The 23,804-nt window shown below is 41.4% G+C and overlaps 1 protein-coding gene across 2 annotated transcripts in view; it reads left to right on the forward strand.

Annotated features, from left to right (window-relative positions):
* col6a2 (collagen, type VI, alpha 2) overlaps nucleotides 1-20,893 on the forward strand; it is a 48,075-nt gene extending 27,182 nt beyond the window's left edge. The window contains exons 15-32 of one of the 2 annotated variants that reach the window (XM_034182867.1): nucleotides 5,468-5,521; nucleotides 5,605-5,640; nucleotides 5,726-5,788; nucleotides 5,927-5,989; nucleotides 6,110-6,172; nucleotides 6,791-6,853; nucleotides 6,948-6,998; nucleotides 7,086-7,184; nucleotides 10,529-10,591; nucleotides 10,802-10,837; nucleotides 10,922-10,967; nucleotides 11,045-11,197; nucleotides 11,446-11,540; nucleotides 12,798-12,979; nucleotides 13,079-13,260; nucleotides 13,365-13,403; nucleotides 19,027-19,361; nucleotides 19,442-20,893. In XM_034182867.1, the coding sequence (XP_034038758.1) occupies nucleotides 5,468-5,521; nucleotides 5,605-5,640; nucleotides 5,726-5,788; nucleotides 5,927-5,989; nucleotides 6,110-6,172; nucleotides 6,791-6,853; nucleotides 6,948-6,998; nucleotides 7,086-7,184; nucleotides 10,529-10,591; nucleotides 10,802-10,837; nucleotides 10,922-10,967; nucleotides 11,045-11,197; nucleotides 11,446-11,540; nucleotides 12,798-12,979; nucleotides 13,079-13,260; nucleotides 13,365-13,403; nucleotides 19,027-19,361; nucleotides 19,442-19,708 (1,890 nt within the window). In that variant the 3' untranslated portion in view covers nucleotides 19,709-20,893. Of the gene's footprint in view, nucleotides 1-5,467; nucleotides 5,522-5,604; nucleotides 5,641-5,725; nucleotides 5,789-5,926; nucleotides 5,990-6,109; nucleotides 6,173-6,790; nucleotides 6,854-6,947; nucleotides 6,999-7,085; nucleotides 7,185-10,528; nucleotides 10,592-10,801; nucleotides 10,838-10,921; nucleotides 10,968-11,044; nucleotides 11,198-11,445; nucleotides 11,541-12,797; nucleotides 12,980-13,078; nucleotides 13,261-13,364; nucleotides 13,404-16,724; nucleotides 19,005-19,026; nucleotides 19,362-19,441 lie in introns of those variants that run through there. The other variant, XM_034182868.1, reaches the window with a different exon arrangement.
* Nucleotides 20,894-23,804: the final 2,911 nt, after the last annotated feature.

Genomic DNA, 23,804 nt, shown 5'->3' on the forward strand with positions numbered 1-23,804 from the left:
TGGGAGCTGGTTCCACAGGAGAGGAGCCTGAAAGCTGAAGGCTCTGCCTCCCATTCTACTCTTACAAACCCTAGGAACTACAAGTAAGCCTGCAGTCTGAGAGCGAAGCGCTCTATTGGGGTGATATGGTACTACGAGGTCCCTAAGATAAGATGGGACCTGATTATTCAAAACCTTATAAGTAAGAAGAAGAATTTTAAATTCTATTCTAGAATTAACAGGAAGCCAATGAAGAGAGGCCAATATGGGTGAGATATGCTCTCTCCTTCTAGTCCCCGTCAGTACTCTAGCTGCAGCATTTTGAATTAACTGAAGGCTTTTTAGGGAACTTTTAGGACAACCTGATAATAATGAATTACAATAGTCCAGCCTAGAGGAAATAAATGCATGAATTAGTTTTTCAGCATCACTCTGAGACAAGACCTTTCTGATTTTAGAGATATTACGTAAATGCAAAAAAGCAGTCCTACATATTTGTTTAATATGCGCTTTGAATGACATATCCTGATCAAAAATGACTTCAAGATTTCTCACAGTATTACTAGAGGTCAGGGTAATGCCATCCACAGTAAGGATCTGGTTAGACACCATGTTTCTAAGATTTGTGGGGCCAAGTACAATAACTTCAGTTTTATCTGAGTTTAAAAGCAGGAAATTAGAGGTCATCCATGTCTTTATGTCTGTAAAACAATCCTGCAGTTTAGCTAATTGGTGTGTGTCCTCTCGCTTCATGGATAGATAAAGCTGGGTATCATCTGCGTAACAATGAAAATTTAAGCAATACCGTCTAATAATACTGCCTAAGGGAAGCATGTATAAAGTGAATAAAATTGGTCCTAGCACAGAACCTTGTGGAACTCCATAATTAACTTTAGTCTGTGAAGAAGATTCCCCATTTACATGAACAAATTGTAATCTATTAGACAAATATGATTCAAACCACTGCAGCGCAGTGCCTTTAATACCTATGGCATGCTCTAATCTCTGTAATAAAATTTTATGGTCAACAGTATCAAAAGCAGCACTGAGGTCTAACAGAACAAGCACAGAGATGAGTCCACTGTCCGAGGCCATAAGAAGATCATTTGTAACCTTCACTAATGCTGTTTCTGTACTATGATGAATTCTAAAACCTGACTGAAACTCTTCAAATAGACCATTCCTCTGAAGATGATCAGTTAGCTGTTTTACAACTACCCTTTCAAGAATTTTTGAGAGAAAAGGAAGGTTGGAGATTGGCCTATAATTAGCTAAGATAGCTGGGTCAAGTGATGGCTTTTTAAGTAATGGTTTAATTACTGCCACCTTAAAAGCCTGTGGTACATAGCCAACTAACAAAGATAGATTGATCATATTTAAGATCGAAGCATTAAATAATGGTAGGGCTTCCTTGAGCAGCCTGGTAGGAATGGGGTCTAATAAACATGTTGATGGTTTGGATGAAGTAACTAATGAAAATAACTCAGACAGAACAATCGGAGAGAAAGAGTCTAACCAAATACCGGCATCACTGAAAGCAGCCAAAGATAACGATACGTCTTTGGGATGGTTATGAGTAATTTTTTCTCTAATGGTTAAAATTTTGTTAGCAAAGAAAGTCATGAAGTCATTACTAGTTAAAGTTAATGGAATACTCAGCTCAATAGAGCTCTGACTCTTTGTCAGCCTGGCTACAGTGCTGAAAAGAAACCTGGGGTTGTTCTTATTTTCTTCAATTAGTGATGAGTAGAAAGATGTCCTAGCTTTATGGAGGGCTTTTTTATAGAGCAACAGACTCTTTTTCCAGGCTAAGTGAAGATCTTCTAAGTTAGTGAGACGCCATTTCCTCTCCAACTTACAGGTTATCTGCTTTAAGCTACGAGTTTGTGAGTTATACCACGGAGTCAGGCACTTCTGATTTAAAGCTCTCTTTTTTAGAGGAGCTACAGCATCCAAAGTTGTCTTCAATGAGGATGTAAAACTATTGACGAGATACTCTATCTCACTTACAGAGTTTAGGTAGCTACTCTGCACTGTGTTGGTATATGGCATTAGAGAACATAAAGAAGGAATCATATCCTTAAACCTAGTTACAGCGCTTTCTGAAAGACTTCTAGTGTAATGAAACTTATTCCCCACTGCTGGGTAGTCCATCAAAGTAAATGTAAATGTTATTAAGAAATGATCAGACAGAAGGGAGTTTTCAGGGAATACTGTTAAGTCTTCTATTTCCATACCATAAGTCAGAACAAGATCTAAGATATGATTAAAGTGGTGGGTGGACTCATTTACATTTTGAGCAAAGCCAACTGAGTCTAATAATAGATTAAATGCAGTGTTGAGGCTGTCATTCTCAGCATCTGTGTGGATGTTAAAATCGCCCACTATAATTATCTTATCTGAGCTAAGCACTAAGTCAGACAAAAGGTCTGAAAATTCACAGAGAAACTCACAGTAACGACCAGGAGGACGATAGATAATAACAAATAAAACTGGTTTTTGGGACTTCCAATTTGGATGGACAAGACTAAGAGTCAAGCTTTCAAATGAATTAAAGCTCTGTCTGGGTTTTTGATTAATTAATAAGCTGGAATGGAAGATTGCTGCTAATCCTCCGCCTCGGCCCGTGCTACGAGCATTCTGACAGTTAGTGTGACTCGGGGGTGTTGACTCATTTAAACTAACATATTCATCCTGCTGTAACCAGGTTTCTGTAAGGCAGAATAAATCAATATGTTGATCAATTATTATATCATTTACTAACAGGGACTTAGAAGAGAGAGACCTAATGTTTAATAGACCACATTTAACTGTTTTAGTCTGTGGTGCAGTTGAAGGTGCTATATTATTTTTTCTTTTTGAATTTTATGCTTAAATAGATTTTTGCTGGTTATTGGTGGTCTGGGAGCAGGCACCGTCTCTACGGGGATGGGGTAATGAGGGGATGGCAGGGGGAGAGAAGCTGCAGAGAGGTGTGTAAGACTACAACTCTGCTTCCTGGTCCCAACCCTGGATAGTCACGGTTTGGAGGATTTAAGAAAATTGGCCAGATTTCTAGAAATGAGAGCTGCTCCATCCAAAGTGGGATGGATGCCGTCTCTCCTAACAAGACCAGGTTTTCCCCAGAAGCTTTGCCAATTATCTATGAAGCCCACCTCATTTTTTGGACACCACTCAGACAGCCAGCAATTCAAGGAGAACATGCGGCTAAACATGTCACTCCCGGTCTGATTGGGGAGGGGCCCAGAGAAAACTACAGAGTCCGACATTGTTTTTGCAAAGTTACACACCGATTTAATGTTAATTTTAGTGACCTCCGATTGGCGTAACCGGGTGTCATTACTGCCGACGTGAATTACAATCTTACCAAATTTACGCTTAGCCTTAGCCAGCAGTTTCAAATTTCCTTCAATGTCGCCTGCTCTGGCCCCCGGAAGACAATTGACTATGGTTGCTGGTGTCGCTAACTTCACATTTCGCAAAACAGAGTCGCCAATAACCAGAGTTTGATCCTCGGCGGGTGTGTCGTCGAGTGGGGAAAAACGGTTAGAGATGTGAACGGGTTGGCGATGTACACGGGGCTTCTGTTTAGGGCTACGCTTCCTCCTCACAGTCACCCAGTCGGCCTGCTTTCCTGGCTGCTCAGGATCTGCCAGGGGGGAACTAACGGCGGCTAAGAAATACAAACAGTATGGCACTCTATGGTAAATCTGTGTGGAGTAGACAGTTCTCAAAAACTGAGTGACTGTGCAAGAAGGAGAAAAGTGACGAAAGACACCCAGACAACCCAGAAGAAGTTATAGGCTTATGTTGCTGTGATTGGAGGAATTGTGCACAGTGCAATTTGAAATGTCTTTAATGTTGTCTTGAAAAACCAGTATATAAGTAAGGCATGTTCTGTGATCCTGGATACCAAAAAAAATGGGATTTCCCAATATAGATCACTTTTATCCCAATTCAGTTTTTTGATCAACTGGCCATGACTGATTTATGCCCCGATCACACGGCACATGGCAAAAGGATAAAATGTCAAAAATCATTGAGAAAAGGTGGACGAAAGATCCTGCACTTTTTCCATCACCGAAAAGCCTGTGAATCAAGTGAACTCAAACACAACTCAAAACGAAAAAAAAAATGAAGCAACCGTCGACCTCAACACTTTAAACAAAATCAAAATGAAAAATTCACCATGACATGACCGAAAACGGGTATAAAACCAAGTGCAGCCAACCTTATCCTCATGTCCGCAGTACTTGCAGGTGCGAGATTTTGTTTGTCTTGACAATGTGCGTAAATAGTTAAAGTAGTTGATAAAACGTTCTTAACGCTATTGTTTCTGTAGGAAAAGGCTGCCTTTTCATCCCAAACATGGACAATTCATTACTGATACAAGAATGTTTTGTTTAGCTCGTCGAAGCTTTAGTTATTCGCCCTATTGAGATATCCCATAATCCTTTGCTCTCCAGAAAGTCACTGCTGTCTAAATACCACAGAGAAATCACATGACATAATTGCAAATTAACATTATACTACCAAAATGTGATTTTTTTTATGCTTTTCATCATGTTAATAAGAGACTGCTGCATGAGACCCTGAAAACTTGCTAAACCAATTATTCCAAATAAGCCATGTCTGCTACATTTAACCTGCGTGGAACTTCATAAACGCAAACCGAATTTCAGTCATTTTATATATACTACTCTGGAACAAACAGGACAAGCAGTGCTGTAAAGGACAATAAGCAGGACATTAAAGGACAAACTTCTCTTTCCCCCAGAACGACATGAACAGAAAGCGATCGCAGCTCACAGCAGCGCCCATTGAAAATAACGGTGAAAAAAAACCCTGTGCTTCTCACATGTTTACATAAAACAAACACAATAACAATCTCTAGATAATATATTCACAAGAGTTTTAGGCACAATATATAAAGAGTTTTATGTTGCGATGTTAATGCTGTTGTCCATGTGCAGCGGTTAAAGTGCAGCCTGATCAGAGTATCTCAATGCAGTTCTCAATGTTAATGACATCTCGCAGCACAGCGAACTCTCCAAAGCTTTGGGAGATTTTGCGGGATTTGAAATCTCAATAGGGCAAATTGAGTCGTTCAGATATCCTCAACTTTCGTTCGATACATCAGACTTGGGAGGTTGAACAAAGTCAACCGAAACGCTAGTGTTATGAAAACTAAGCAAATGATAAGAAACAGTCAAGAACAAAAGCAAAACGAAATACGGACTAATTGAGGTCGTTGTCGGTATTCGTTCAAATGTTTCAACAGTTTAAAAACTCGGACGAAGCGTCAGCTGCAGGAACAAAGCTGGATGAAGGTTAAGCAATGCCTCAGAAAGTCAACAAAATCCAGATTTTTTTGTTTCATTTGGACTTCGTTGTCCTTCGTTAGTCCCATGTGACCGGGGCTTTTCAAGAACAGATAGTAGGTGAGAGGTGAAGGTAAATTGTTAAAGTGTCTGTGTTTCTTCCTCAGGGAGAAAATGGAAGTCCGGGTTCACCTGGAAATCCAGGACAAAAAGGAAAAGCTGTAAGACACCACTGCTAGAATTAAATGCTTGTGTACATGTTTCAGAAGACTCAACTGTGTGCAATTTTGTTTTGTTTTTCAAGGGAACTGCAGGAGCTCCAGGAGGCCCAGGAGGGAGAGTAAGAACCTCAGAGTAGCCCATTAATCTAAACTTGTCCTTTGTCTATTTTGGCACTGTGTACTCAAATGGCTCTTCTGTTTCAGGGAAGAACAGGAGATGATGGTCAAAAGGGAGGACCAGGTCCAGATGGAGCCAAAGGAGAAAAGGTGTAAAGTCATGTTGAGAATCACGGAAGTTTGAACCTCATATTTCGTGCGCTGTTTTTACCACAGCACGTATTACATGCTTTGTTGAGATACATCATTTCAGCACAAGAAGCACTCAAAGCTGAGCTTATGTTTCAGGGTGAAGCGGGTCCAGAGGGCATGAGAGGACTTACAGGTGAACAAGGACCAAAAGGATCAAAGGTGAGGAGACGTATATTACTTCAGTTTACATATTTCTACACAAAAACCCAACACTTTTGAACTTGTTTTGTACATCCTTCTCATTTACTAGCTTTCATAATCCTTCTGTGTTCTTGTCAGGGTGACATTGGGTTGCCAGGCCCCAGGGGGCCACCAGGAGTACAAGGAGAAGCTGGAAAGAACGTAGGTCAAAGTAAAGAGCTTCACATTATGTCCGATTTTTTGAAATAAAATTAAACATTTCGATACGACACTGAAATTATGTGCAAATCATTGTTAAATGTAAACAGATTGCAAATTTATGACTTGACTTTTGTTTTAGTTAGTTTGTTTTTGCCATCAACAACAACAACAACAACATAAAGGCTGACGTACACCACTGTAGCAAATTAATTCATTGTGATACTTCATGCCAAACAAAATGAGCAAATACCCAGCGAAGGAAATTGAACATTCATGAGCTAAAGATAAAAATGTTTTGTCAGTTGGTGACCTGAATTCCAAATTGCTTAACTTGGTTATTTTTAAGATTGAGTACTCATACTTTGCTGGTTAGTTACTTTGCTGATTATTCAATCTTAAAAGTAACCAAGCTAGATTACTAGTTGCCTTATTAGTGACATTCAGCAGCTGCCAACAAATTGTCAGCAGCAGCAGCTGGTAATAAAGTAACTATGTAAAGCTGCTAATGAAGTAACAGCTTAAAGTAACTAAAAAAGTAACGTTTCAAAGTAACTGTGGTAACACTGATAATGTATAGTAGCTAACATGTTTTGACTGCTTTAACACTATGTATTGTAGGGTACACAAGGTGACCCTGGTGATCCTGGACCAAGAGGAGATCCAGGAGATGCTGGACCAAAGGTACATATATGTCTCTTTAGCATGTGTCTGTCAGGTTAGCCGATAACAGTGCTGAAGCTGTTTTATCTTTAATATTCATTCCATTTTATTTTAGGGTGACAGTGGAAGGCCAGGCTTCAGCTATCCTGGACCAAGAGGCTCATCGGTAATATCAGGGTGCAGTTGTTTTTCCTATACTTCCAGGTTGCAGTTGTGCTTTTTGCTGATATTGCTTTCCTTTGTTGTTGTACAGGGCGAGAGGGGAGAAAAGGGCAACCGTGGTGCCCGTGGTAGCAGAGGTGACTGTGGACAAAAGGGTGAACCTGGAGAAAAAGGGCCTGGAGGAGAACCTGTGAGTAACTCCAACAATGAGGAGACATGCGCCATAGGTTTCATTCACAATAAGAATGGAAAGTTCATTCCCATAAAGCTGGGCAGACACTGTACGATATTTTCAATCGTTGTACTCGGCTCTAGCTCAAACTGTACGACAAAACGGCAGGGTGTCAAAGTTCAGAGCGCATGATTTATGTTCTCACACTATATGACCCGATGCGCTGATGCGATCTGATTACTCACATTGTACGTTCAAAAACCACACGTCGGACTCATGTTTCTGGAAGCAAAACGTAAACAGAAGCTTTTTTCCTTTCTTTTTTCTTTTTTTTCAAACTTCATTTCCATTTCTTATTTTTACAAAAAATTCTCAATGGGAGACATCAAAGTTTAAAAAAAAAGAAAGAAAGAAATAAAAAAGCACAAGACTTTACATGAGTTGAAGGGGGAAAAAGAAACAGAAGCTGCTCTCCCAAAGAGATGATCACTGTTGATGCTCTCTCCGGTGTTTGCACATCAGCTCACTGGCGCTTGTAGCGCTGCTTCAACAGCACCATACCCTCACAAGGGCCGACCAGAATATCAAACAGGTTTGATTTTCATCCGACCATACGATTGCCCATCGGGAGGTGGTCGTGAGAGGTTAAACGCAGCTCGTTACTCCACGTATACTACACGATGCACAACGCACGATTAAGCTGAAACTTGGTGCGATCCAAAAGGTTCTCGCATGAGTGAAAAATCGGCTGAAAAAGGAGCAAAACTCGCACAGTGTAAACCCATCTTAAGACCACTCTTGCAGTAGGTGAGACAATTAACATACAGTATATACAATGAATTAAAATCTGTGTCATAGTCAACATGGTAGGATTCAAACACCTACTGACCTACAAACAAGATGAACAGTGATAAAGTAATATATGGTACAAACATTTAAACAAAGTCCAGTCTCTTTATACAAGTTAATTTGATGGTGGCTCAAATGTTTTTTGAATTACATAGTATGCCCATCTTGTACACGTTAGGTCTCAGGGCCCCTGCACACATAGTACGAATAAGTACAAATCAGGGGGAACCACGAAAACACTGAGCTGACGTCGGGAGGGACACGTGGTCGGGCAGGCGTGAATGACCCCGCTGCGACGGTTTCGTGCACGACACCGTCACAGCAGCAACACAGTGCAAGCAGTTGCAGCATGTGTAACCACATTGCGCAGCAACTGTGAAAAAAAAATACATGCCACCCACGGGATTCGAACCTGCAATTTACAAAAGCTCTAACTGCCAGCCAGAAACTTTACCACTGCACTACCATTGCTGTCCTAGAAAAGGTGTGTAAAATGTCTGAAATCAACAAGGAGATAAACGTATTAAAAAACACACACCATAAAAAATCGCCACATTGTATTGAATCCCTCTTATCGAACGAACAATACAAGTATGAACCGTCTGTTCCTCTGTAGATGACCCATGGCCACAGACATACAGTCATGAAATGACATGAATGAAGCAGTTCATGCGCTCTTATCATGTCCACATCTGCTGGCCCGGTGTGTCCAGCCAGCCCAGCGTGCATCTGGCCCAACACGCATGTCCTGTGGATGGCGTGCCGCAGGAGAGATACCACGTCATGTGGAACAGAGCTCGCGTGGGTGACGTGACATTCAGATCACCCGCTGCGTGTTATGATCTAATCGTCCTTTTCACACTGTCAATGTATGTGCCGTGCACGTGCTCACTGCAACCCATTGCAACAGCGATATATGTTTTTATGTATGTCCACATGAGGACAGCAAGCAGACACACGCTCATCACAGTGGACAGTTATTAGTTCATGTCCGTCCAAACACGGTACGTGTTGTCCAGCTGGGATGTCCAGAACCACAGATCTCAACAGCTGCAGCTGTCGGCGGACACACCCCATGTCATTTCAGCACACACACCGTCACTGTCTGTTATGTGATCATTATTTTTTAGTTATTTGTTATGTAATTGTGTATATAGGTAGTATAGTACTTACTGTATTAATATACCTGTCCTGGCTGTGGTCTCTGTGTTTGTACTGTGATACCTCCTGTGCACTGAGCAGTCATTTATGTCTCTGGTCAGCAGCTGGGAGGTGCCTCCCCGTGCTGTGTGCACTCTGACTTGGCTGTCAACCCAGCATGTGTTCATACGTATAAGCATTTTATGCAAGTGTGCCCACCACACGCCACATGTGTAGGGGGGCACGGGAGATGCGAAACACACATACGCCACAAGTGTTTCGGGGGGGAGTGGGGGGGGGACACGTGTGATACACATGCAGGCCACATGTGTGTTGGTTTTTGCAAATTTCACATCCAGCTTGAAAGTGATCGTCTGCTCACTATTTTTGTGCTAACAACGTGAATGGCCACACATTTTCTAAGTGTCAAGCAAGTGCTGTTAGATGTTCATGTGGGTCACCAAGAATTTGGCCGACACCTGCCGCGAGAGGGATCAAATGGGCTCTCACAGGGCACTCTCTGTCTTTCAGCCATTGTTGTGCGCGAATAGTTGCAGCGACATGTGTACAGGGCGTTGGAGGTAGCTCCGATTTTCATGAATGGAATGCATTTCCTCCTTCATGCGCTAGTCGGCTTAAATCGTGTTATGTGTGAAGGGGCCCTCAATTTATTCACATAGACAAAACTGTTGGGATTTCATGTACATATTTTAATATATGGTCAGAAATAAATGCAAACAAAACAATTTTGTTTGACTAAATATTTTGAAAATTATCCATAGTTATTTGGGAACAACAAGAAAACAAAATGTTTTCATGAAGTGAAACCAAATACCCATAAAATGTATGCTTGACATAATTATTGGCACCCTTTGATGAATTTACAGTATTTACATCTTACTAACTGAGACTGAGTCTTAAAAGCGTGGGACATGTCCTTTAAATAGTTCATGCATGAGGTGTGTCAGTGTTAATTTTGTTGAAAGCAGCTGTTAATCAAGGTCACAGTTATCCTTGGTTGGTCACTAGTACTCACTACATAAATGGATTGATTGTTTGACGCCCATTTAATTATCATATTATAACCTTTGGGCGCAAAATGATCAGTACAGTGGATATTGAGATGTAAAATAACACAGGAAACCCCTGGACAAATGTTCATAACATCCATTTCCAGCTTTTATCTTTAATCATGTTGTGTTAATTTGCCAGAAGGAATGCTAAACAAGTCCTGCAACCAGCCACCAGGAGACCAGAGGCATTTTGGCTTCACTTTAAAAGAGATTTCCAAAGTCCATTTTTAATTAAAGTGCATTCTGATTTTGTACGTATGTTGCAGTTACATAAGTTTGTCATTTCACTGTTTGCCACAGGGTGATCCTGGTCCTCAGGGAGAACCTGGAAAAAGAGGACCAAAAGGGGAGGTTGGGCGTGAAGTAAGTATGCAAAAACTATACCTTAAATCAGCTGCAACATTTAGACGGACATTTCCAGCCACAGACATTCAAAAAAATCCAGTTGCATCCATTTGAAAAATGTTCGACTTAAGATCTGACATGACTCCGAACTGTGTACAAACACTTATCTGTTGTTAATTGGAAACGGGAGTGTCAGGAAGTGATTTTATCTTATCTGTTCTCCTACAGGGAGATCCTGGCCCTGAGGGAGATCCTGGTCTCACTGTGAGAACGATACTAAACAGCTGATTTATCACTGTCGTATCAGCAGAATGATGATGATGATGATGGATTTTATTGTTCCTACAGGAATGCAATGTGATGAATTACATCAGGGAGACCTGTGGCTGCTGTGGTATGTTTCCGTCGTGATTTGCCAGACGAGGCTTTTGAAAAGACAGACAGATGCTCTAAATGTGATTTTGTTCACAGACTGTGAAAAACGATGTGGCGCTCTGGACATCGTGTTTGTGATTGACAGCTCAGAGTCAGTGGGTCTAACCAATTTCACCCTAGAGAAGAACTTTGTCATCAACACCATCAACAGACTTGGATCTATGGCCAAAGACCCCAAATCAGAAACAGGTGCACAGATATGTTTAAATACACACATTGCTTCTTACCTCAGGTTATTATAGACATCCTGTAAGTCCTGATTAGTATTTCGTTGGGAGACCGATGAGGAACACACGGAGATGCACACATCTTTGTCCATGTACAACTGGATTTGTGTCATGAAGGACATCTGGCAAAAAACTGAGCAGCTGAGGGCAGCTGAAAGCAACACTCCCAAGACTACTGCTACATATGTAAATGTGTTCTTTTGTCCGCAGGTACAAGAGTTGGAGTTGTTCAGTACAGTCACAATGGAACCTTCCAGGCCATCCGGCTTAACGACCCCAAGATTGATTCGCTCTCTGCTTTCAAGGTAATGCTTGCAAACAAACACCCACATATGAGCACTTCTTTGATACGTATTTCAGTTGAATGGTAAATGGACTGCATTTATATAAATGGTAAATGGTATATAGCGCTTTTCCATCTACATCAGATGCTCAAAGCACTTTATACACTAATGCCTCACAATCACCCCGATGTGAGGGTGCTGCCATACAAGGTACTCACTACACACGGGGAGCAACTAGGGGATTAAGGACCTTGCCCAAGGGCCCTTAGTGATTTTCTGGTGTGTGCAGAGACACTTACAATCATGAGTACTTTTATGTTGTCTTACTAACTGGGACGTTAAAAAATGTGAGACAGGTCCTTTAAGCAGATCTGCTGCAGTCTGCAGTCAATGTAGAGAAATAATAATTTTCTCAATAAACACCCTCAAAAACAACGGCTGCTCCGGTGTCCCGAACTGTCTGTGGTGCATTCAATGTGCATCGGAAAAATCGATGCAAGCAGGCAGTGAGCGATGCAACACGATTCAACCCATCAACTGAATCGATGCATTCGCATCGCGCACATTTGTATCTAGATACCGATTTGTATCAATTAGTCTCCACATGCCTGGCACACACCTGTCTACATATAAGGTCCCACAGTTGACAGTGCATGTCAGAGCACAAACCAGGCATGAAGTGAAAGGGACTGTCTGTAGACCTCTGAGACAGGATTGTCTCAAGACACAAATCTGAGGAAGGGTACAGAAACATTTCTACTGCTTTGAAGGTCCCAATGAGCACAGTGGCCTCCATCATCCATAAATGGAAGAAGTTCGGATCCACTGGGACTCTTCCTAGAGCTGACCGTCCGTCTAAACTGAGAGATTGGGGGAGAAGGGCCTTAGTCAGGGATGTGACCAAGAACCCAATAGTCACTCTGTCAGAGCTCCAGCATTCCTCTGTAGAGAGACCCTTCCAGAAGGACAACCATCTCTGTGGAAATCCACCAATAAGGTCTGTATGGTAGAGTGGTGAGACGGAAGTCACTCCTTAGTAAAAGCCATATGGCAGTCCGCCTGGAGTTTGTTAAAAGGCACCTGGACTCTCAGACCATGAGAAACAAAATTCTCTGGTCTGATGAGACAAAGATTGAACTCTTTGGTGTGAAAGCCAGGCGTCATGTTTGGAGGAAACCAAGCACCATCCCTACAGTGAAGCATGGTGGTGGCAGCATCATGCTGTGTTGTTTTCACAGCCACATGCACGACTCACATTCTGCTCTTCCCACTGTTCAGGATGCAGTGAAGCGTTTGGAATGGATTGCTGGAGGAACATGGACTCCATCAGCCTTAAAATTTGCCTACGACCACCTGATCAGAGACAGCCGTAGAGAAAAAGCCAAAGTCACAGTTGTTGTCATCACCGATGGACGCTTTGACCCCCGAGATGACGACAAGCTGCTCAATTACCTCTGCAGGTATTTGACTTGGTGTTATATTTTCAGATATTGAATATTCATTTGTGGAACAAAAAGGTTCTGACATCTGGTTCATATTTGTGTGTGCTTCCATTTTAGGGATGATGCCAGCGTTGACGTGAGTGCCATTGGTATTGGGGACATGTTCGACCAGATTGAGGAGAATGAGAGTCTCAAGAGCATCGCCTGTGACAAGGAAGGGAAGGTGCTGGGCATGAGGCGCTTTGCAGACCTGGTGGCTGAGGAATTCATTGACAAGATAGAGACTGTGCTCTGTCCAGGTGCACTTAGCCTACAGAAACATTCTGTTTGCTGCCAGTCAAGTTCTTATGAGCTGATTTTCTTTGTCACAGTTTCTGACAATCTCTCTCCATCTTTGCTTCAGATCCTGTGGTTGTGTGCCCTGATCTCCCTTGTGAAACAGGTAAAATTTTGAATCATAATGTTTGTTTGTTGGGTAATATACAATAAGTTGTTTAGCCCTGCTTTGCATTGCCAAAGTCTCTACTGCTTCCTTCTAACACCATGCCTTAACCTACAGTCTTTCCTTTAGACTTTTATTCACATTCAATCCTTCAATGCTTAATCCTCTGTACATGTGAAGCCGAAACCTGAATAAATATTCACAGAAAACTTCAGTTTACCTTCTTGTTGCTTTGCATTGATGTATTTCTGTTGAGTTTAGACCCCCCCCCCCCAAAAAAAAACATCGCAACATTACGTTGGAAGTGATTGGACTATAAAGTCGGCAGCCACCTTGTACTGATCTGCGTATGCAAGCCAGGAAGATAACACACACATAAGAATGAACTTCTACAACTGGCACATGTGTGCATGTTAATTTCCTGGCGCACATGCGCAGATCAGTACAAGATGGCCACTGATTTTGTAGTTCAGTTGCTTCAGACATAAAATTGGCAATTTAATTTATTTCATTTATACAGCACCAAATCACAACAAAGCTGCCTCAAGGCACGATTAATCAAGTAACTTGAATAATTCGGTTACAAAAAATATTTGAGGCAAATTCTTTGCCTCAAAGCTTCGTTTAATGTTGTAGTACATATGCCAGGCCTGTGTGTTGCGCCGCAATGTCCCCAGAATAAAAAAAAAAAAACAAAAAACAGAAAAAGACTAGAGCATAACCGCTAATCAAATTAACAATGATAGCTACAGCTTTCCAACGTGACACAGAGTAAAATAAAGCCTTTTAAGAGAAAGACAGTCCATGCTGATCACCTGAAATAGATTTACTACACATTTAAATTGAAACAGTGTGTTTGTCTATTTTTAAAAAGGAAGTGCCTATTTGCACAGCTGCCATGCCCATAACTTTCATTTGGCTATTCACACGGCAAGACTCTGGTGGTAAAACGTGGACTTGTATAAACAAACTGCATTAAATGAGAATTATGGACACGGCCGCCGTTTGAATAGGGTCGACTTTTTGCCACCGTGCGAATACTGAAATGAGAGTTATGGACACGGCCGAATAAAAAAAAAATCATCAAAATCGAAAAAAATTAAAGGAGTTAAGACATCATGAATGCAGTATGTTTGTTTATACAAGTACCGTAGTTCCAAGTTTTACCACCAGAGTCTTGTCGTGCGAATAGCCAAATGAGAGTTATGGACACGGCCGCCGTGCGAATAGCCACGGCCTTTTAAAAAACACACGGTCTGCTCTAGGTGGGGAGTGACTATTGACCCGGCGGCCAGCTGCTGTCTCTCTCGACCTGGTGTGAGGGGCTCTCAGACCGGGCGAGTCACAGCTCCGTCCCCAGCTACAATGACAAACAGCAGAAGTCCACTCTTTCTTCTGTGTTTTGCTCAGACTTGCACTGAGTGTTTTGCTTTTTAAGTTTCACTTTTTTGGGCAACGCACAATGCTTCACAAACACAGTAACTTCAATAAAATAATAATAAAAAAACTGACTGCGAAGCTTGCATGTTCAACCTCCAGCTGAAATGCATCTGCTGAATCGCAAAGATAGAGGGATTAAAAAAAAAAATCACACAGGGACCCAGTCCATCAACCTTTATATATATATATATATATATATATATATATATATATATATATATATATATATATACGAGGTCTGTTAGAAAAGTATTCAACCTTATTTTTTTTTTTTCAAAAATCTGATGGATTTGAATCACGTGTGCTTGCATGAGCAAACCTTGAACCTTCGTGCGCATGCGTGATTTTTTTCACGCCTGTCGGTTGCGTCATTTGCTTGTAAGCAGCCTTTGTGTGAGGATGGGTGGAGTCTCTCGTCGGAGTTTGCAAGGAAATGGCAGAACAATTTTAAAAATTTTAAATGGTTAAATTTTACAAGTTGGAGAAAACAAAACAAAGAGAAAATGTCAACACTTTGGCACAGCAACATTGTGCCATTGCTTAGGGAGACCCCTGGACTATTGATGTTGTTTAAAAACGCAAAAAAACTTCTTATCCGATTCTTCAGTTAATCACCAGGATAAACGACAGAATACTCGATTACTAAAATAATCAATAGCTGCAAACCCTACTTCAGACAAGTAAGGTCTAACCTTACCAACACCTAGAGCAAGAACACAGGCAACACTGGTAAGGGAAAAACTCCCTCTAATGATATTGAGGAACATACATCAAGCAGACCAGACTCAAAGGGGTGACCCACTGCTTATGTGTTAAAAGGTTTTACAAAGCTGAAGAAACAGAAAACAGGAAATCAAACAACATAATAATAATATAAAGATGATGAGAAGTCCACGCAGACGTAAGCACCACAGGCAGGGGTTGTCCAAGCCGTCAGTGGGCTTTTTCCCGCAACAGGGTCATTTTCAAATGCAAACTGCAGCATGCAGCACCTGCTTCAGGCCTTGTATCTCACCATCACTCTGGCCCCATGCGGTTTGGATCTGTCAACCCTGTAATCCTATATGATGTCATCCATACCTTGGACAGAGAGAAAAAGAGCACAATCTGTCGGCCGGAAAACTATACCTAAAGTATAATTCATCAGCAGTAAGTCGACAGAAAAGCAGAGAAATTACAAAGGTGATCGCCGACAGCTAGCCTTAAGCTTCACTAACAGACCTAGAATTTAGATCAAGTTGAGGCTGAGCCCTGTTCTGCTGCAAATAAAATGGCTTTAAATGGATAAACAGCATAGTAACATACTATGCCAGTATGCTAGCTATACGAAAGGGAGAATAGATGCGTCTTAATTCTAGACTTGAAAGTTTATCCAGAATCTGACTGTTTTATTGGCGCAGGGAGATCATTCCACAAAACAGGGGCACGATAAGAGAAGGCTCTGTTGCCTGCAGACTTGTTATTCACCCTAGGGACACAAAGCAGTCCTGCACCCTGAGAAATTATGCCATTTGTCTAATCTCAGCAGAAATACACGAACACAAAGCAATGACAGGGTAAATATTTTTGTGAATATTTAACGAATTTCCGGCTGGTGTGCTATTAGCACTGCTGTAGGTTAATACTTGATGAGTTGGGTTGAGGTCAATTTTGTTGTTGTTTTTTGTTTTGTTTTGTTTTGTTTTTTTAAAGTAGCTAAGTTACTGTTGCTGTGATTCATTTATTTCTTTGTAATTAAATGTTGCGGCTGTAAAGCCAGCATTCACAACTAACCTTGTTCATTCAGTACTTTGAGGTGCGTCTTCAGCACCTTTTCTCCATGTGGTATTGCATCGTGTTTGTGGGACCCCGCCCACACTGTTATTCGCCCACTTGTTGCAGGAGGGCGCATCACTTCTGGTCAAGCCCCTCCCCATTGGAAACCACTAGCTGAAGAAAGCAACCCTGGATTGGTCCCCACCACTTTGGATGGTGTGGCCAATCTACTGAATGGCCTGAATGAGCAGCAGTATGGGATTGGCGTGGCAACCATGGCATACACAGCCCAGAGAGCCAAACTTGCCCAGGGAGAGGACAGGCAGCAATGGACCCAGCTATTCATCGACTCCTTCAAATACGTCTACGGAGACATTATGGGAGACCCAGAAAAAGCCTTAAAAATCTGTTAATGTTGTAATGCTAATCATACCACCTCACCAGTATGCCTAGCAGGCATGGGGATGTTGTATCAGTGTAGTTTTTTGGTTATATTAAGTTTTGATGTCAAGCAACATGATATTAATGTTGCCCCAACGCCATTTCCTAGTGTAACAACATCAGAATATGATATTGCTAAAATATCAAAATAAGGTTAGGTTCCTCGCCTGTGTTTTGATGTCTTTTGTCAAAAACCCATACAAAGTATATTTATTTATTCACACAAAACATCAGATTTGTTAGTTGCTGCTTTTCAAATTTATTATAATAAGCTGAATATTATTTTGAATATCTATGGTGAACATCTGTGTTGAACCAATGATAGGATTTCTACGTTCATCCAATTTTCAAATCCAACTTATTTCCTACATTTACTGAACATCAGACTTCAAAACTGATCAACGTTCAATCAATGTCATTTTGCCCGCTGGGTATTTCTGAGGATGCCAATAATAAGCTTACTGCTGCAACTAGAAAAAGTTTTGTGAAAATTGGGGCATTATTTTCTCAAAATTGACTGTAGGTTTTAACTGTTGCAATATAACTGGATGACATAAGGCACACATCAATGGAACGTAATTACACCAGTGTACGAAAAAAAAATCAATACAGGTAAGTATCGTGAGGTTTTTTAAATCCATGATAGTGTATCAGTCTTCCGGCTCTCATATCAATACATTAAATGGATTTAAAACGTCATTAAATTTCCCACAAATCCCTGTGATCACTACAACCTCCACTCCTGGAAAGATCACTATAGAGCTAGGAGGCTGATTGAGCAACTGTCAATGTACAGCAGCAGACTGCAAAGTAAGTAATGTAAAGCTAAAGTTAGCTAAGTTAGTGTCTTCTTCTTGTAACTTCAATGGCAGTTGGCAAACCTGTCGCTGCATTATCATCGCCAACTGGACAGACGTGTGTCACACCGAACTGACAAAGCAGTATAGCATCAAAATATACTTAAAGTACCAAATGTAAAATTTCTCATTATGTATAATGGCACATTTTAGAATATTAGATACAGTATTATGCTATTGAATTTGAATTATTGCACTTTATCATCGTGTGATTTTATGTTATTTTTAACATCAGTGTGTTCAGTAATGTGCAATTTAAAAGCCATTCTTATAATTTGGAATGGAAATTTAAGATGAAATATTGAATGAGTCGGCTGCATTGTCAATATAATGTGGTGTAAATATTAGACTACCCAGGTGAGAACAATTTCTGTTCTCAGCTCTTTTTAAAACAAAAAATTGCAGTAAATCATGTATTGCAATGTTTCACAATGCAGCTGTATTGTGGCCTGTGTGCTGTGATGCATATTGTATCATGAGCCCAACTCAAAAATAACAAAAAAGAGAACTCATGATGGTCGCTGTTGGAGATACTTTGACATATACCGCTGTTTCTCAGGAAACTACTGTTAGTAATATGATACATATCAGGTCTTCCAACTTAGTGGAAGAACACTTTTGGTTATGGAAAGTTATCCGTTTGTTGGAGGCATCTGTAGACCCATTCATGCTGTCCTGTGTACTGTGGCTCTTTGATGAAGCCTCATTTCCACTGTGAATCACCAGCTTACTGAATTACTTAAATTTCCAGTTTTTGTTTTGCACACACCCATGGTGACAACCGCTACACGAACGGTGTTCTGTGAATGAGTCATGTTGGTCCTATAAGGCTTTTCCATTGATGGTTGGCTTGAAGAACCTTTAAAGAAATGCTGTGGTGCCATATAAGCTTTGTGACTGCTTTTTTATTTTTATTTTTTTTGCAAATGTGAACTGACTTGATATCTATGAACTGGAGTAAATTCATATGTTCATGTTGTCATCTCAACAGAATAAAGCGGTACAGCAAAATAAAACTGTGCATTCCTGACAAACGTTACATGAAGCCAAACATCTGTGCTGCAGCTTGCATGCACATTTAATCTTAAATTAAATCTAAATTCCGTTTCTGATTTCAAATTGTGCTCTAGAGCCCGCGGTCGCTAGCTGTGTCCAGCGGCCTGTGGATCTGGTTTTCCTGTTAGACGGTTCAGAGAGGATGGGAGTGGAGAACCACCGCCGCGCCAAAGAATTCATCGAGAATGCGGCTCGTCGCCTCGTCCTGGCCAAAAGCCGAACAGACGACAGGAATGCACGCTTTGCCTTGCTGCAGTATGGCAGCCCAACAGAGCAAAGGGTGGAGTTCCCACTCACGCATAATCTGACAGTGATCTCTGATTCGCTGGCAGGAATGACCTACATGGACTCTTCTTCTGCTCTGGGCAGTGCCATCATCTACGCTGTCAACAATGTGGTGAACTCAGGGGTATAAAAACACTCAAGTGTCACTTTTCTCTCATTTGGCCGGCGGTGTCAGAAACCTTTCACACGGTTTGTTTCTTACAGGGCAGCCGTGTGGCGCGGCGCTTCGCTGAGCTGGCCTTTGTGTTCATCACTGATGGCATCACAGCCAGCGGGCAGCTGGTTGAAGGTGTGTCTGCCATGAGGCGCGTGGAAGGCGTTCCCACTGTGATCGCCATGGGAACCGACACGGACGAAGAGGTGCTGCGGAACATCACTCTAGGGGACAAGTCAGCCATCTTTAGAGGAGGCGACTACACTATGCTGACCAAACCCTCGTTCTTTGAGCGCTTTATCCGCTGGATATGCTAGTGAGGAACTGTACTACTCAACACGATAGAATTAGAATCCACAGAAAAACAAATAAGGAACAGCTACTTCAACGCGTCATCCAAACAGCTATGATCACCATGACGCACAGAAGATGCCTTTTGAAAATTCATTTGTCAAAGCCAAACAGTCATGTAGGACCAGCAGGCGATAACACGTACACAGCAACATCAACTCTGACTGGGCTGTTCTAAATCTATGGTCCAACCAAAGAGACGCTATATAAATATCCAATAGGAGAGGTGTATGAATACTGAATGTGTAGGAGACAAATTATAGGCTCTAATGTGTTTTGTTTTTATTTCTTTTGTGTTGTATTCATTTTGAAAGGAAAGCTTTCTTTCTCTTGTTGTATCTCACGCTTTTTCACAGTCAGTATTTACATTAAAGGTGCTAAATTAGAAAGAGGACAAAGCCGTCTAGCTGGTTTTTAAATTTTTTTAAATCATGTATCAGCTGTACTGTTGTTTGTTCAGGGGACAATCATATAGACATGTCTGTCCAGGGAAACTTGCACACAAACATGGTCCAGGGTCATCCACACAATAATACACATACACACGTACATTAGGGTGGTCCTTATTTTGCAAAGTTTTGAAATTTAATACTCCAACTGGATCCCTTGAATAGGTTACAATTGATGAAAAAACATGCAGTGTAAAATTTTGTTTGTATAAAAACATTTTTTAGCTGTAACTCAAAAGCATTGAAATTTTGCTATTTTCATGCTATATAAACGCGATACTAACAAAAGCTTGAAAATCACCTGTGGAGGCCACCTTGAATTTCTGAGTGAGCACCAGGAGGATTCATCAGGACTTTTCATATGTTGTTTAGGATGGGTTGGGGCACCCTTAAGCTTTAGTTTGTACAGCGTTATATAGCAGAAAGTAGCAAAATGTCAATGCTTTTGAGATACTTGTAAAAACTTATTTATACAAACAAAATTTTACACAGCATGTTTTTTCATCAATTAGAACCTATTCAGGGGGTCAGAGTATTCAATTCAAAACTTTGCAAAATAAGGACCATCCTAACGTACATACAGTGTAGGTACTTAGACAGGCAATCGGCAATCACAGACACGCATACCAAAGTTAAAGGAACAAATTTGTTGACAAAATTTGTAATCATGAAGTTTAAATAAAGTCTAATGTGGTGAGCCCAGCAATGTGTTTTGTGTTTGTATATGACGAAAAGAGTATGAGTCCCTTCCCAAGATGTGTATTTGCCTTTCTCCCGCTAACACTTCATTTGGGCTAATACAAATGTTTCCCAGAAACTACTTCTACTACAGACTCTGTATCTCTTACGCGCCTGTTTTACATACTATCTTGGTTGTATGTGCTAGTAAACACAAATGTGTCTGTTTACAGTAACAGGAGTACTGGTACGATCTTGCACATGCATGAAACACTAGCAGTTGAAAAACACCTATTGGAAGCTCTGTAAGAAAGCAGAACAGTCAGAGATCAAGTACAAAGAAACAAAAGAACACACTCTGCATCCAGGAAGTATTCACAGCACTGCACTTACAGCCTTATTCCAAAATGGAACAAAATTCATTGTTTTCCTCAAACTTCTACACATAATATCCCATAATGACAATGTGAAAAACTTTTTTTTTGGGGGGGGGGGGGGGGGATTTTTGCTAATTTATTTAAATAAATTTTCATTGTCTTTGCCATGAAGCTCAAAATTGAGCTCAGGTGCATCCTGTTTCCACTGATCATACTTGAGATGTATCAACAGCTTACTTGGAGACTTGGTCAATTCAGTTGACTGGACATTTGGAAAGGCACACACCTGTCTACATATAAGGTCCCACAGTTGACAGTGCATGTCAGAGTACAAACCAAGCATGATGTCAAAGGAATTGTCTGTAGACCTCCAAGACAGAATTGTCTCAAGGCACAAATCTGACAAAGGGTACAGAAACATTTCTGCTGCTTTGAAGGTCCCAATGAGCACAGTGGTCTCCAACATCTTTAAATGGAAGAAGCTCGGATCCACCAGGACTCTTTCTAGAGCTGGCAGCCTGTCTGAACTGAGCGATAAGTGGAGAAGGGCCGTGACCAAGAACACAATGGTCACTCTGTCAGAGCGCCAGCATTCCTCTGTGGAGAGAGGAAAACCTTCCAGGACAACCATGCCTGCAGCAATCCACCAATCAGGCCTGTGTGGTAGAGTCGCCAGATGGAAGCTACTCCTTAGTAAAAGGCACATGGCAGCCCGCCTGGAGTTTGCCAAAAGGCACCTGAAGGACTCTCAGACCATGAGAAACAAAATTCTCTTGTCTGATGAGACAAAGATTGAACTCTTTGGTGTGCGTGTCAGGTGTCATGTTTGGAGGAAACCAGGCACCATCCCTACAGTGAAGCATGGTGGTTGCAGCATCATGCTGTGGGGATGTTTTTCAGTGGCAGGAACTGGGAGACTAGTCAGGATTGAGAGAAAGATGAATGCAGCAATGTACATGAAAACCTTCTCCAGAGTGCTCTTGACCTCAGACTCGGGTGATGGTTCAACTTTCAGCAGGACAGTGACCCTAAGTACACAGCCAAGATATCAAAGGAGTGGCATCAGGACAAGTCTGTGAATGTCCTTGAGTGGCCCAGCCAGAGCCCAGACCTGAATCCAATTGAACATCTCTGGAGAGATCTGAAAATGGCTGTGCACCGACGCTCCCCATCCAACCTGATGGAGCTTGAGAGGTGCTGCAAGGAGGAATGGGCAAAACTGCCCAAAAATAGGTGCACCAAGCTTGTGGCATCATATTCAAGAAGACGTGAGGCTGTAATTGCTGCCAAAGCTGCATCAACAAAATATTGAGCAAAGGGTGTGAATACTTACGTACATGGGATTTCTTAGTTTTTTTATTTTTGAATGAATTAGCAAAAATTTCCAAAGAACTTTCTTCATGTTATCATTATAAAGTGTTGAGAGCAGAATTTTGAGGGAAAAAATAAATTTACTCCATTTTGGAATAAGGCTGTAACATAAAATGTAGAAAAAGTGAAGTGCTGTTTTCCAGGTGCACTGTAAATCTCAGTTAATCTCATTATTGTCTCATTAATGTCCAGGTCAAACAACCGTACAGTAAGATTAGAAGTAGTGGGACTCTCGCCAGACAGAACTACACTGCTGATAGCTGAGTCCAGGAAGTCACAGAAAATGTGTATCTTTGACTTGGCCCAGGACCACCACAAACCCAGACACTTTGACTCCTCACTCAGCATTTCAAGAGGTGCTACCAAAGCATCTATTGAATGAACAAACATCACAGCATCATCTGCAAAGTCAATGTCAGCGTCAAACATTTGGCAAAAATCACCATACCTACAAAGAATCCCTGCCCACATTTACATTTGTGACTGATAAGTATACACAGAGCAAGTATGGGGTCAGTGATTGACTTCATGGGCATGAAGGCAGACCAGCAAGAAGCAACAGGCACTCAATCGGATCCTTGCAAGTACCTTTCCTGATGCTGAGAATTGTGTGATACCCTGTAGTCCAGATGATCAAAGTTTCCTTTCCAAAGAAATACAAAAAATCATTTTGTCTAGGCTTTTGGGATGTTAAATGTCTAAGAAATGGTAAGTAAAGATGATTTTCCAATGGTAGTAAAGATTACTTCCAGCATCTCTACCTGCCTGAAGACATTCAGGTTAGATGCGGCTTTAGGTCCAGTCAGTTGTTTCACCACCTTTGCAATCTCAGTGATAATCGATGGTTCACAGCTATCAGGAGGATGCTTCAGAAGGATCCTGGCAGCAGAGCTGTCCAACATTGTAGCAGGAGAATCAGCCTGATACAACTGCTCAAAGTGGTTGGCTTAATGGGACATCTGTCAGCACTGTATCATTGCTTACGAAGACTGTGGTGGGATTAAGTATTGATGTGGACTTGAGTTCCTCTGTAAGCAGGCCAAAGCTAACTAGACCATAATTGGTACATCACTCACTCAAAGCTCCTCGAACAAAAGCCTCCTTGTCTACTCTGAGGGCCTGCTTTCTCAGCTCCCTGTAGAAACCAGAACTGCCACCAAGACACTCCTCTGGATGATATCAGCAGT

The sequence above is a fragment of the Thalassophryne amazonica genome, chromosome 12 (assembly GCF_902500255.1).
Source record: "Thalassophryne amazonica chromosome 12, fThaAma1.1, whole genome shotgun sequence".
In the NCBI taxonomy this organism is placed as follows: domain Eukaryota; kingdom Metazoa; phylum Chordata; class Actinopteri; order Batrachoidiformes; family Batrachoididae; genus Thalassophryne; species Thalassophryne amazonica.